At 35.7% G+C, this 16303-nt stretch overlaps 1 protein-coding gene across 6 annotated transcripts in view; it reads left to right on the top strand.

The window, feature by feature from the left end:
• The first annotated feature begins 1225 nt into the window (after positions 1 to 1225).
• rnf24 (ring finger protein 24) overlaps positions 1226 to 16303 on the top strand; it is a 46919-nt gene continuing 31841 nt past the window's right edge. The window contains exons 1-3 of one of the 6 annotated variants that reach the window (XM_067441152.1): positions 7489 to 7597; positions 7730 to 7835; positions 11189 to 11242. In XM_067441152.1, the coding sequence (XP_067297253.1) occupies positions 11226 to 11242 (17 nt within the window). In that variant the 5' untranslated portion in view covers positions 7489 to 7597; positions 7730 to 7835; positions 11189 to 11225. Of the gene's footprint in view, positions 1376 to 7488; positions 7836 to 11188; positions 11243 to 14260; positions 14412 to 16303 lie in introns of those variants that run through there. The other 5 variants (XM_067441155.1, XM_067441153.1, XM_067441156.1 and 2 more) reach the window with 5 other exon arrangements.

Raw genomic sequence — 16303 nt, 5'->3', positions numbered from 1 at the left:
CACTTGTGCCTAAGAACCATCTTCTTCCATTTTGCTATGAACAGATCAGTGTTCAAAAATTTTGGGGGAAATGTATATGACTATAAGAGCGATTCCTGATAGACTGTCTACAACAACAACAACAAAAACTAGAAAACCAAAAAAAAAGTAGGAAAAAATCATCCACCGACTTTCAGAGGTGCAACTGAAACGACTTTCGACCTTGATAGAAATGTAGTGGAGTAAAAAGTACGATATTTGTCTTTCAAATGTAGTGAAGTAAAAGTCATAAGTTTCCAGAAAAAATAATACTCCAGTAAAGTACAGATACTCAAAAAGTGTACTTAAGTACAGTACTCAAGTAAATGTACTTAGTTACTGTCCACCTCTGCGTATTATACATACGAACCCCCCACCCCACTACCCTAAACCTACCCAAGCGCGTGTCATATATACGCCATAAAGTGCGTCATATGCACGCGAAAAACAGCGTATCATATGCACGCCAAAATGAGTTTTGGCGTATACATTCCACGACATTGCACACTCAAACTATTTATACGCATTTATGTGTGATCGGGTTGGAACACTAGATAAGATTCGTCTGATACGAGGTTAAAAAAATGACATAAATATTACTAATTACTATCTAAATCCCAAGTCAGCCCTGACCAGTTGAACAATACAGGATGGACATGAAACTGCTCTTTCAAATAAATAATATAAATATTTCTCACAGAAGCCGATCAGTGTCTTAAGACATCAGTGTTTCATCACGAGAAGCAGTATTTTTGTGCATGTTGTCTAAGTGTAACAGAGTTTAAATCATGTTAGTTAAATTCATGCACAAATTGGCTGTTGCATCACTTGTACGTATGTTATACCGAGAGGCGGTGCTACATATTTGCCAGCAGTTTCGCGATGGTCATGACTCTTGTTGCTGGTAAGCCGCTTTGATCAACGTCCTGTCTTAATAACTAAATTTGGACTGTTTTCAAGTGCAAAACTTTTATACTACACACAAGTTTACAGCTTTTGTGTGTCATCTCCTAGCTCTGTCATTCAAGTCAGATATGTTATTTGTGGTGATAAAATGAGTGTGTGTATTGACATGCTTGTGAACTCTGAACTGTTTATTTTGCCTCTAATCATTCTTTTTGGCCGTGTATTTTCCCCAGGCCAATAAAGACGCTTTGAGTGGCCATGCACCTGATTCTCTGCTTAAAGTTATTACCATCAAGATCAACATAAGCATGCTTTTTTTTTTTTTTTTTTTTTACTCTCATAGAATTGTTACCCATTCACGTGCATGGCAGACTGCAACGGTTGGAGTTAAAAATCTTAATTTGTGTTATACTGAAGAAACAAAGACATCTACATCTTGGATACTCAGGGGGTAAGCAGATAAACATCACATTTTCATTTTTTGAGTGAACTATACCTTTAAGAAATATTTCTCATATTAGAATGATTTAAAGGATCATATGAAAAAGTCTACAGTAATAGCTGCTGGAAATTCAACTTCGTAATGATAGGAAAAAAATTACTCTTTAAAAAAAATATATTAAAGTAAAAAAAACGGTACTTTATTTAGTAAATTCCTAACATTTTTATTTATTTTTTAATTTAAAACAGTAATATTGTGAAATGTTACTAAAATATTGTGAAATATAATAATAATAATAATATTGTTAATATTATATATAATACTGTTTTACTTCAAAATATTTTTGTTTTTTATATATGTACAGAAGAGACTTTTATCAAAAACATTTAGAAATCTTTCCAGCCACAAACATTTAAATGGTAGTATATAAAATATACTATGACAAACCTAGATTGAGATATGGGATTTTGTCTTTTAAGTTTTATGTGTAATATATATATATATATATATATATATATATATATATATATATATATATATATATATATATATATATATATATATATATATATATATATATATATATATATATATATATATATATATATATATATATATATATATATATATATATATATTCCTAAAGTGTACATAGTAGGCTACCGAAACCTGAACTAGTGACTGTAACATTCTAAGAGTGTTAGCCATTTGTAAACACTAGGGGGCGTACACATACTCTTCAGAAGTAGGTTTGCAGTTAGATTTGGGCCTGTATGCAACACTTCTCAGAAATGCTCTTAAGAATAGTCTTAAGCTTTGACTGAAGTGTCAAACATTCTTAGTAAAAAGCAGGACTTGTCTAAGAGTAGGATACTTTTATAAAGAAGCTAAAAGCATCTTTCAGTAAAGTCTAAGACTGATTTTTGAGTGCTGACTGATATCGATTTCGATCTTGATTCAGTATCAATTTATATGTAGTATATAGCCTACTGTACATAATAAGGAAAAATTTGTTTGTCTTAGCACTATTTTAAACGTTTCTTGGGTCAAATTACGTGTTCGCATTCATTAATATTCACTTGTGTGTGCTTATTTAAGTTGTATCATTATTCATTAAAAATATTAGGATGCAAGTTAATAGCGTTTTAAAATGTCACTTTTAAAGAAATTTTTGTGTTTGATCATATCTAAATATTTGTTAAAATGCAAGAATGCAATAATTTTTTGAGCAACTAGATTAGATACATGTATATTAAGCGCCATAAGGCACCTACTGGGTAATGGCATTACAAATGAACATTATTATTTTTTAGCCACAAAATGATTCTAATTTACCTCTTTGAATTGGAATTCTCTATTTTAACCTTAATTACTACACACATTGTAATATAAAAAAGAGAAATATTAGAAGAAAAATATTTTAAGTGGTCATTAATTGAGATCGCCTCAAAATATTCAATAAATATTATTGAACTAAAATATAGAACATTTATTTAATTGGAAAATAGTTCCCGTGTATGGTCACATTTGAACATCAATGATTATGAGTGTGACCAATTAGTAAGGCTTTAGGGAGGCTAAATACAAGAATAACATTAATGTTACCAATGTTGCATCTCTATCACTCTCCATAATAAAACTATCCTGTAAATATGGTTGATTTTTAACTTAAGTCATTATATTTACAGGATAGTTTTAGTACGGAGAGTGATAGAGATGCAACATTGGTAACATTAATGTTAGCACAATGAAACATGCCAAATTGTACGGACATAATTTTCCAGGCTGTCATAAAGGAAATTATGAATGTATGCAAAAACAAGAGAGGACCAATAGAATATGAATAACTGATTATGTTGCAATCAATGTATGATAGACTATATATTATTTTTATCTGTTTCATTTTTCTAAAACATGTACTTGTAGTTTGCCTTTTTTGCCAAATAATTTTGTCATATAAGTATCTTCACTATGTCTAGTGTTTTGTTCTTCCGTCATATTTTAACATATATAAGTATAAAAAACATTGTCCTAATATTTTGATGGTTTAAAAACGTAATAAAAAAACAAACAAAAAAAAACACATCAAAAACACAACAAACCTCCACACATCACTTTTGGCCACCACTGTAGGTTTGGTGTGGTCAGTGCATTATATTTTCGTTGGAAAGTGTGTCTTCTCCTCTCTGCTGGCATCTTGTTACTCCTAACTCTGGAGCTGAGACCTAACACTTAGAAACCTTTATGAATCACACTTATTCTTAAGTCTAGAAATTAGAGTAAAATGACTTCATTCAAATTACGAGCGGCTTTGCCCCTGAACTTTTGATTGCAGCTTCTATGGTGGCCATGGAGACTATAGATTAAGCTTCCTAATGTGCTGTTCTCTGTTCATTTGCTCAAAAATGATTCATATAACTATACCTTCACATCCTTTTTATGGAGAAAAAATATATATATCAAGAGGATGCTTTCATCAGTTGGCCTCTTTACACAATTTGAGGCGAAGTGCATTGCAGAAATGTTTCAAAGGTTTCCTAGAATTCTGAGAGTCAGAGGTCAATGGATCCTTTTTCTGTAAACTTCATCAGTCTTTGACTGACATCTCTATTGTGTGGGATATATTCCAAATCACAAGCTGTGAAAAAACAACGCCACAGCTAAAGGGCTTGGACATTTTGTAATTTGAATCGCATCGAGAACTCGGCACTTATGTGTCCATAAACATTTAATCTCTGCACATTGAATGGAGATGTTAATTAACAGATCAAACAAGGAAATGAATTCCTTTTGGCTACTGGAGAGATTCAATACATGTTAATAACCTCATTTGAAAGAGAAACACTCAACAAGCCTAATATTTATAACGCCTCAATCTCAAAGTCATAATTAAAAGACAAGCGTATAATATATAATTTAGATAAAACATATTATGACCAATACTTTTAGAACATGTTTAAGTACTGTGATCATAATGTGGTCAATGACTAGGATCAAGAAAAGGAAAAATAGCATCAATTTAATCAAATGACATGATATCTGTTTTTATGCAGAGATTGATTTGTTTACATGTGGTGGTTGTCAAAGAGATCACTTTAACCGTCATTCCAGAGGTATAGAGATGCAACATTGTTAACATTAATGCACAATGAAACATGCCAAATTGTACGGACATAATTTTCCAGGCTGTCATAAAGGAAATTATGAATGTATGCAAAAAAAAGAGAGGACCAATAGAATATTAATAACTGATTATGTTGCAATCAATGTATGATAGACTATATATCATTTTTGTCTGTTTCATTTTTCTAAAACATGTGCTTGTAGTTTGCCTTTTTTGCCAAATAATTTTTAATAATTATTTTATCAAATAATAATTTTTGCCAAATAATTTTCAATGTCTCGATACCATAGGCCTTTAATATTCCATGTGTAATACTCCATTCTATATCATTGGCCTGTACCAAAGATAATGCTTCCTGCCTCCTTGCACCCTTTATTACCCCACATGTCACTTGATTCAGTGCCAGTCTAGCGCCCGGTGTGTCGGCCTCAATAGGGCTTTGTAAGCGCTGCCATCCTGGTCTCTCGACCCACCCCCAGGCAGCTATTCATGGGTTCCCATGATTCCGCTCAGTTGGCTCTGGTACAATATGTGTCTGTCAGTGGCACCTCATTGGCATGCACTGGCACACGCACATAGGCTGTGTCTCAACCAAGTGTGCCCACTCACTGCTTTCCAGAGATGGTTAAATCCAAAAGGGTTTGCAATGGGCACGGATTCGCCCTAGATTCATCAAATATGATTGCTACTTTCATATTTAATTGCCAAACATTTTCATGTTAATTAAAAATACAAAGAAAAATTATATTATATTATATTATATTATATTATATTATATTATATTATATTATATTATATTATATTATATTATATTACATTATATTATATTACATTATATTATATTATACATTCTCCAAACTGCTTGGGTTGAATTTATTATGTTATTAATATAGTATTATATTTTACAAATAAGAACAAGAGGCTACAATTTGCACAAGCTCACAAATTGTACAGTTGAAGACCATGTTGCCTGAAAAATGTTCCCTGGTCTGATGAGTCTCGATTTCTGTTTAGACATTCAGATGGTCGAGTCAGAATTTGGCGTAAACAGAATGAGAACACGGATCCATCATGCCTTGGTACCACTGTGCAGGCTGCTGCTGGTGGTGTAATGGTGTGGTGGATGTTTTCTTGGCACACTTTAGGCCCCTTAGTGCCAATTGGTGATTGTTTAAATGCCACGGCCTACCTGAGCATTGTTTCTGACCATGTCCATCCCTTTATGACCACCATGTATCCATCCTCTGATGGCTACTTCCAGCAGGATAATGCACCATGTCACAAAGCTTGAATCATTTCAAACTGGTTTCTTGAACATGACAATGAGTTCACTGTACTAAAATGGCCCCCACAGTAACCAGATCTCAACCCAATAGAGCATCTTTGGGATGTGATGGAACAGGAGCTTCGTGCCCTGGATGTGCATCCCACAAATCTCCTTTAACTGCAAGATGATATCCTATCAATATGGGCCAACATTTCTAAAGAATGCTTTCAACACCTTGTTGAATCAATACCACAAAGAATTAAGGCAGTTCTGAAGGTGAAAGGGGGTCAAACACAGTATTAGTATGGTGTTCCTAATAATCCTTTAGGTGTGTGTGTGTATATCTATATATATATATTATATGTATAATGTATGTATATATGTATGATATAGACTGATAAGATTATACACACACACACACACACACACACACACACACACACACACACACACACACACACTGGTTCACTATCTTTGTGGGGACTCTCCATAGACGTAATGGTTTTTATACTGTACAAACCGTATTTTCTATCCCCCTACACTGCCCCTGCCCCTAAACCTACCCATCACAGGAAACATTCTGCATGTTTACTTTCTCTAAAAAACTCATCCTTTATGATTTATAAGCCTTTTGAAAAGTGGGGACTGCTGGTTCCCACAATGTAGGTGATCTCAGGTTTTACTATCCTTATGGGGACATTTGGTCCTCATAATGTAATATAAACAAGAACACACACACACACCCACACCCACGTATATATATATATATATATATACACACACACACACACACACACACACACACACACACACACACACACACACACACACACACACAAAGCTACTTTGGTTACTACTTGTGAGTGTATTAAGTTATTATAATATATATTATATTGCAATACATTATATTATTATTTATTGTCCATACTACTTATTCAAATGTAGGGTTGTGGGTGTTATATATTATATTATATTATATTATATGCATTATATATATATATATATATATATATATATATATATATATATATATATATATATATATATATATATATATATATATATATATATATATATATATATATATATATAAAATATGTACAACTACACTGGACAAACAGGACTTGCTGAATCACAGGAGGATATGTCCATACAGTTTTTTTTTTTTTTTTTCTCCAGAAGAAACAAATGTTTCACATATCCTTTAATGAATTCCATAGCATCATAAAACATTAACATTTTAACATCAGCTCTGACATGAACATTAAGGACAACTCAATCGCATATTATAGAGGAAGAAAAAATGAACAGAAAAGTGTAGCCTATAATAAAAAATAAAGAAGAGGAATTTAATTATTCGCAAATATCCATATTTTCATTGCTTTGCGGTTTTAAAAAAATCCTTGTAAGGTTTCCAAATAAATCTTCATGTGTTCGTAATAGTGGGCATCCTTTCGGACCTTTTACATTTGCGTATGTAGAATTTCCTAAGAGATATTATAAGATTTAACATAAAAACATGACTTGGAATTTTTTTGTCGTCATAAAAAAAAAAAAAACGTCCGTAGCCTATGGCTACTCTATGTAAGGAGATACAGCAGGATTACGTACGCATCTACCCCTCCCCACCTCTCTGAAAGCATCCGCATCATCCCTCCCTCCCTCCCCACCCCGCACACACTGACTGGACTCCCCTCTCTCTGTGATGAAGGAGGAGGGACCTGCTCGTGTCGTGAGCTACGTGCAGAGTTCACATATACCACCAAAAATCTCAATCTACCAGCCCATGCAGACGTATCAGGAGCGCACACACTTCACTACATTCTCAAGCGATTTTAGGGTGTGTTTTACAAGCATCTGTGAATTTACAACCTACGATGCTTGTGTTTATATGATTATTGATTTGTAAATATCGCGCTAGAATTGCTGCAGATTAAAAGTCGTGGTTGACTGATTTATGGTCGGTTGTTAGAAAAAGGTTGGAGCTGAATTACACTGCGGAGGCGCTGCATTTGAGCTCTTTTCATCTGTTTGGGTCTGAGATCGAGCAGGAGGGAGGAGTGGCGGAGAAACGGCTGGTAAGTCCATAACACTACACCACATGAGCAAATTACAGTCATGTGGCTGTTGCACTATTATAAACAGACATTCTTCCTTGGCATAACGTATTCCTCGAGTGCACTGATTGAAGCGCGAGACTAACGGTTAAAATAAACTGATGAAACAAAAACTGATGTCTTGTATCAGACTCCGTTAGCCTGCTGCTTAGCGATGTCCTCGTTCTTTTGAGTCGGACTCTTAAAAAGATTTGGTTGAGCCGTTCATGAATTGGACTGAATCGGTTTGCTCTTGAATCAACTCGCCGACTCATTGATGCGCGAAACGCCTCGTTCGAACATTTATAATCAGATATGCGATAAAGATAAAGCAAAAATAATAATAATGAAAGTTACTTTAAAAGCTTAAAAAATACTCAAAAAATGTGCATAAAGCCTTGCTTTTTATTTAAAAAAGCACCTTATCGACGTGTGAATAAGCGTTTCGGTTAATAGATTAAAATATATTAGAAATTCAGATTAGCAGTTTGTAGCAACTGAACTCACAATGTAATTTTATAAAAATGTAATTAATTTGCAATAACTGAAAAAAAAAAAAAAAAAAAACTACATCCAGTCTAAAAGTAGCCTACCTGGGAAATGCAACATTTAAATATTTGTGCAATGATTATTATTAAGTTTATATTTTTATTATATATTTTTAACAACTTTTTCTAACAACCGTCCATAAATCAGTCAATCATGACTTTTAATTATATATTTATATAAACACAAAGCATTTGAATTCCTTTAGAGTACAATTAAAAAATCGAAATCCAGTCTTACCCTGCCTACAAAATCCAATAATAATAATAATACAAAAAATAATTGCATGTATATTTAAAACTGTTGCAGTTCGTATAGTTTAGTACTGGATTTAGATTTTCTTAAAATAAAAATATTTTATTACAATAATGTAATACTTCGCCTATTACATCATGTGCAGTTTTTACATTTAATTTCTACATAGTTAAATAGAAATGCAACATGCATTTATATTCAACATGCAATGGTGCACCAATTTACAATACTAGTGTTATCAGTAGGCTATTAATAAAATGTAACAAATACATAATAAACAGTAATATGTGCTTATACTTTAAAGCGTGATGGACCGCGGACGACTAGCTACGTCATAACGTAAAGAACGCTGATTTGTTTTTAACTGATTTTTTAAAACGAACTGTTCGAACGAATCGATTCGCAGAAATGAATCTGACTTCCTATTACTGTTGCCGATAGCAGAATGGCTAGTGAGCTCATGTAAGTTTATCTAAGTGTTTAATGGTGGCTATAGACGTATAATGTTTATGTTAATTACAATTAGACATTTATGGGTTTGCTTCTACAAGCAGAGAGCTTTGATTTATCCGTATAGTCTCAGATGACAGAGACACCGCCTACTATCAGACGAATACAAATATAACCGGATTAATACATCCAGCAACGGTTTAACTAATCGAATGCGAGTCTGCGTTTGGATTTCCGCAGCACCGAGGCTTTTTATCTGCTGTGTGAGAGTCTGCCACTGCGACGAGCGCTCTTTAGCTGAATGCTCGTTTATTCGTTTGTGTTGTCAAACATTCTCGACGTCATAATGATAATAACGAAAGCGCGTGAGCAGAATGTTCTAGTCGCGTGCTGGCCTGACCCCAGCTGTTTTTTTCCCCACGTGCTCCTTTTACACAATGTAAACACAATAGTAATCGGTGCCCTTCATTATGAACTCCAGCGCTGGAGACTGTTTGCTGCATCGACACTAGAAAAAACACGTTAAAATTGTATATTGAGGCTTAGTTTTTTAGGGGTGAACATATTTCTGATCCTGGACCTAATTTTTTTTATATTGAGATATAAAAGCTGAATAAATAAGCTTTCCGTTGATGTTTGGTTTGTTAGGACAATATTTGGCCAAGATATTTGAAAATCTGGAATCTGAGGGTGCAAAAATATTGAATTATTCAGAAAATCGCCTTTAAAGTTGTCCAAATAAAGTCCTTGGCAATGCATATTACTAATAATAACGATGTATTAATAGTAGAAAATTCACAAAATATCTCCATGGAACATGGTCTTTATTTAATATCCTAATGATTTTTTGGCATAAAAGAAAAATCTATAATTCTGACTATATATTTGATATTTGCTATTGCCACAAATGTACCCGTGCAATTTATAACTGGTTTTGTGGTCCAGGGTCAATGTTATAGTTATCTTAGTTATATTCAGTGACATCTACGAAATGAAAGGCCAATTTACTGTCCTACACTGTCAGAAAATTGCACTCAGTTACATTGCTGTCACTGAGGCGGTACCCTAAGGTACAATACCAAAAAGGTACAAATAAGTACATTTATGGCACTAATACACACTTAAAGTACTGATATGTACCTTTCAAGGTAGGAGTGAGTAAGATACAAAGTTGTACCTTTAGGATACCGCCCCAGTGACAGCACTGTACCTTTTTTTCTGACAGTGTATAGCATGCACAATTATAGCATATTAACATTTGTTTGAATTCAAACGTCCATGACCCTATCAGAACAAACCAAAGGTTTCTCAGGGTGAACGACATGTACGGCATGTAATAAGAACTAATCAGGAACTTGTTTTTGTGCACAATGTCCAGAGATGTCAGTTTGCCTTATGCCATCCTGGCTGCTTGGTACTAGACAATGAAAAGAACAGCCCCCTATGGTGAAGAGGTCAACAGTGTGACCTAACGTGGAGCAGTTCTCAAAAAAATATAAACATTTGCCCACAACTCACTGTTAAAAGCAGTTTATTCATGGGAAGTTGACCCTCGAAATCCACCTGTTTTCACCCTGCGTTCAGATACAAGCAAGTTTATTAATGTTTCAACATGCTGACGTTTAAAACAGATTTGATCATTTGCGATGTTTTTGCTTTGTGATGTACAAAATGCTTGTATGTTGCTGTATGCTTATGACTAACAAATATTCAGCTTTGCTAATATAACTTTGAGGCTACTTAACATGCAAATGAGCTGCTGAACACATATTGGCCAGTCTTTGATTCGTACATGATGCTTATGAATAGTTTTACACATTCCAGACATGACTCATTGGTCATTTGTGGTTGGTGTTGTTAATTTTCAAGCCTAATTATGTCTTTCTATTGATAAGTCCAGAAATTGTTTTATTCAGGTAGAATATATGTGGAAACGCATCCTGGATAAATGAAGCGATTCGTCATCAGCTGGATTTGCATGTTTGTTCCCCTCAATACTATTTTATGTTTAAAAAAAAAGAAAAGAAAAAAAGATTACATAACTTTCAAAGACACAGATGTGAATTAGTCATCATGTTTTACAGGCTCCTGAATTCTGAATCCTGCCTAAAATCCACAAAGATGATATATCTGCCAGTGTAAGTGTTAACATAATGCTTTACAACATATTTGATAGCTGAGTTGTCTGGTCATTTAAGGACAATTGATCACCGAAATGCAGTTCTATAGATTGTCTAAGCAATATATTCTAAAGGAATAAAACTGTCTCTTGTGTGAACGATCACTCGGCTGAGATCGCTCGCCTACATAATAATGTCTTGTATCAACAGCCTGTAAGTCTTTTTAATGAACAGTTGCTCCGGTATTTCCGGTAACTGTGTTTTTATAGACTCTTTGAAAGAAAATCACCCTGTGCTGTTTTAGAAATGCTGATTTTTGTAGCACTAGCTAAAGATACTTTTGTAATAGTGATACTGTACCAAAGAGTTATTGTGTGCATATTTGTGTATGTATTTACATGGCCACATGATGAAAAGAAAATGAGAAATAAGACTGAAAGACTGTGGCAAAACAAAATACAAAGTTGTTTATGAGATAGCCCTGTGGGAGATGTCGTCTGAGAGGGTAAATTAGGGGCAACAGCTGCTGGTGTCACTTCTACAACTTGTTTGTACCATCTCATGTTACCTTTTAAGCTCACAAGACAGGACACTTGCCCTCTTAGTTGATATAGGTTCATCGAATCCCTCATAAAAAGCGACTGCAGATCTGTCAGATCTATCGGAGAACAAGCCAGCTTGCACTTTCAGCAGAGCAGAGCATTAGGGGAGAATTGTTGCGAGATAAGCTATTTGTTCGCCTGTACAGCATTTATTCTGGACGTATAAACGTATTTTCTCTTCCAGTGCTTAGTCAACTCAGCAGTGCGTATTCCCTTTCACCCCGACATGAAAATTCTGTCATCGTTTACTCACCCTCATGTGTTTCCACACCCATATGACATTCTTTCTTCTGTGGAACAGAAAAAGGACATTCTTTTCCCTTTTGTGTTAGTTGAAATAAAGTCATATGGGTTTGGTTTGTCTTCTCTGTCCTGTCTAATCCCTCACCTGCAGCTCTGCTCCTGCCTAAAGTTGATTAATTAGCTGTTGGAGTAGCACCATTACCCTGGATTAAACACTGTATTAGATGACTTTCACACTGGGCACACTGGTTGGAGTCCGAGCGCGATTGTTTCCCATGGTGTGCCGAATTCTGACCCCCACCAGATTATTCCCCGACTGAGGGTACGTTTACACAACAACGATGTACTAAAAAGGGCTGCAAGTCGCTTGAAACAGACAGCGAGGAGATTTAGATGTTCCAAACGGTGTGGAAATGAACAGGTTTTTATCATTGCAGAAGTGAGCCACAATAGGATCGCAAATGGACAAAAAAGCGAACTTGACACACGAGCATATTCAAGGAAAAGCCAGCATATATTAGTTCTCGGCTAATGTCCGTCATGTGTGTCTTGTGTTTTGAATAATGATGTGCACTGAGCACGCTCCCTTCTCACCATCCAATAGTAGAGACTTCTCCATGCGATGAAGACCTCCCTTACCTGCTGATTGACTACAAGTTTGTTATTGGAGTCTTGAAAAATCAGAGCTTTGAAATAACACTTACCCCACCTTTGACGTTTCCCTCATTAATGTGTTGAGCGCCACCTCGAGGAGTCATGAAGTATCAACACTGGGAGCAGGGAAATCTATTTAGAGTGCCTTATTTTATTAATTAAAATATCAATATTTGGTGACAGCATATTTCGGTTCTCGTATCGCATGGAGAAGGACAACGATATATTGCCCTCTCGATATTTTGACCGACCCCTAGTCCACAGTATAGGTTGGTTTAGGTGTGGCTGGGGTGGCTAGGGTTAAGATAAGGCAACCAGATAGCAGACTCAACTAGGGGGGGGTAATCATTTGGCAGGGAGTTAAAATTCCGCACAACACCGGTGCCCCCCGCAGCAAAAGTGAATGACGCATGATACAAAACATACCTCGAGTAAACCACACTCCACCTTTTGAACAGTTAGATCACATGAGTGTCTACGCTACGAAAGCAATCCGGTCTAGTGCCTTTTCAACAACCAGTGGAAGTGGTCGAAAGTGGACAAGCTCAAAACCACATTTTCGACCACATTCAAACTTGGATTTAGCGATGTCCACGTGTGATTCGAAAACGCATCTTAATACAAGGTGTAAAGAGGGCCTTTGAGCAACTTCAACTTGTCCAAATTCAACTCACAACTCTCAATTCAAAGCACAATGTTCTCTCACCTTCCTATCTAGTTCTTGCGGCTGTCAGAGCAGAAACGAAAGCTGCGGCTCTCTGTGTTTTTCCGTCATCTCCTGTCGTGTTCATATGTAAATTGAGTGAGATCATTTTGTCCATTAGATCGGAAGATCTGTAAAAGCCCATACATTTACCCACCCAGACCTTCTCCTTGAGGAAATCTGGACTGAAGTGGTTGATAGTGAAGAGACAGATTAAAACACCAGGCGCAAATGGGAATGTTTGTTATACGATCCAAAAATATACGATTCAGTCAACCAATACTTATTTTAATACAAGGGCCAAACAGGAAGAAGCGCCGTCATTTTGGATTGACTATAGGGGTAAATCGTGAGAGTATATTTACTCATTACACTGATGAGAAACATGCATGTTTATGCTGATGTTAGAAGTCACTGTCTGATAGTATCTATTATTCTCTATGCTGAGATGAAGCCTTTAAAACAAGGTGGGGAGGGAGGGTCTTGTCTTGGCATAGTTGTGATTTTTCACTGCCACTGTTGACATGGTTCTGCAAGACCATCAAATCGTGTTAGGTAGTATATGTAAGAAGAAATAATAAACTCGTGACCACATATTCTCTCTGACCTGGCACAGACACTGTCAGGACCCACACCACTCCCCTTACGAAGCTGGAGGCCCTCTAGTTTTGTAGTAATATTAAGTTTCAAATGTGCAACTGGGATAGCCAAGGCTCAAGGCTCAGTGGAAATTTCCACTTCAGATTCAGACAGCAGCCTTTGTTCTGGGGCAGGGGCTTGCCACAAGCCGCTGGAAATTGGCTTGGGACTCTGTTGTGAAAGAGTGCAAACAGATAGCTTTCCAGACATAAAGAAAAATAGAGAAAAATGCATGATGCTAAAAAGAAAACAATCTAAAAATCGGTCTCAACTTCTGGCAAAGCATGTTCCTGTTCTTCAGTGAATTGAGGGATATTGAGCAATTCAACCTTTTCAACCCTTAACGGTCAGTACTTTACTTCTTTTTAGAAACGCAGAATCATGTGCATTGCATAAAAATGTGTTGCTTTCCAATGCCCCTTTTTACTGGCAGTCATCAGGAATACTAATTATCCAAACTAATATCCCTAATTGATCATGTTTGGAGTCCAGGCGGCTGTAAAAAGGGAGCGATCACCCATGCTCAGTAGGGGCATGTTGACAGAAAAAACATGGTTTTTGCAGTTCCTAAGCCTTGAGCTATTGAGCTCCTCCTTTGAAGGTGGGGGGTAACAACTACCCTCCCTATGATGGAAGATTACCAGATGTACTCTGAGGAGTCGTCTTTCTGGTTAACCACGTTCCCATGAAGAAATATGAGTTTAAGTTATCGGCATATAGTTAGGTCATAAAAGCAAGTATTCATAAGGGTGGCATATTGATTTTTATGGGTGTTACACAAGTGTGTCCTGTGGTAGATGAGCATGAGTTATGAGTATTAGAGTTATTTTTGTCTTGTTGAATGGATTTTACTGTCTTAGAATGAATAAGCAGTTTACGTAGTGGAAAGATTATATACCTTATCGTTGTTACAAAACCTAGTAATCTAATGTCTGTCTACCTTATATTTTAGGGAATTATAGGTACACTCTTGGTTTGATGCAAAAAAGGCGTTACGGCAAACAGTCTCAATCTAAGAAACACTCGTCTATTTTGTATAGAAGGCGATACCAAAAGGAAGCTTTTCTTGGAAGTTCGCTTCGGCAGGCTTTTTCAAACTCCTGAAATTAACTTCGTTTCCGTCTGATTTCGTGCGAAATGACGTCACATCATTTCTTGGATTTCGCTTGAAGTTTGTCCCATATTTCTCTGAGCTATGCGTTTTGATTGCACGTAAGAGTATTGCACTTATAACTTAGTGACATGCTTGCTAATGTCAAACGCTATTGGAATAAATTGTGAGTTAAGTGTTTCCTGTATAACATGTGAAGAGCGCTATGGTGTGATATGCAAAATGCATTTTAATCTTGAATGCCGGTTAAGATGCTGCCTTAGGTTTAAGTGTTAACTTTCATTTTAATGTAATTTATATATAATACGTTTGAGCCACTCAGTGAATGTGGGAAATATCTATGCGTTAAAGTATGCCAGTGTGTCTTCAGCTACCAGACAACGTAAGAGAGGTCATTATAAAGGTGTGTGCTGATAGTCTGCTTGACTAGGTTTCACAGCATCACTGGCTGTGCAAACACTTTAGCAATCATGGTTGTGCACAGAGTGTGTAATTATAGTTCTCTTTACAGCAATAAATGTTTCCTTTTGCGTCTTTGTTGAGTGTCAAAGTGAGACATGACTCATGAGCAAATTTGAAAGTAAAGTTAAATGTCAGAAACTTTCATATCCTTCAGTATGGAGAATTGTCTTGGTGGCCTAAAGAGAAAGTATATATTTTATTCCAAAAATACCAGGGTGCTTTTTCTTTAAACCTCAGGATTTTTTCTTTGTTCTTACTGGCAACAAACATGGACATTTACTGCCAGAAAACCATAATAGGACTGTGGTCAAATTTGTTGGAAATATTATTTAATAACAAATTTTCTCCTTTAAAGCATGTGTTTGGTGTGGCCTGGTGGTTAAACATTCTGACTGGTAACCAAAAAGGTTTTAGATTTGAAACCTGAAAAGTTTTCTGAAAGTATACTGTATGTAGTTTAATAATATACCTAGTTTATTTTCGATTATCTGCTAAATGACAACTGACTTAATGGTTAAAATAAAAGGCCCAATTTTAACAGTCTGAAGCGCATGGCTCAGGTGCACTTAGGGTGTGTCCGAATCTACTTTTGTTTGTTTAATGATTGTTGGTGTACCAGGCGCATGGTTCAAAAAGGTTGTATCTAGTCTCATAATGAGTCATGG

This window comes from Pseudorasbora parva, chromosome 4 (assembly GCF_024679245.1).
Source record: "Pseudorasbora parva isolate DD20220531a chromosome 4, ASM2467924v1, whole genome shotgun sequence".
Taxonomy (NCBI): Eukaryota; Metazoa; Chordata; class Actinopteri; order Cypriniformes; family Gobionidae; genus Pseudorasbora; species Pseudorasbora parva.
Note: the sequence above shows the minus strand (reverse complement) of the source record. Positions and strands in the feature narration are given on the sequence as shown.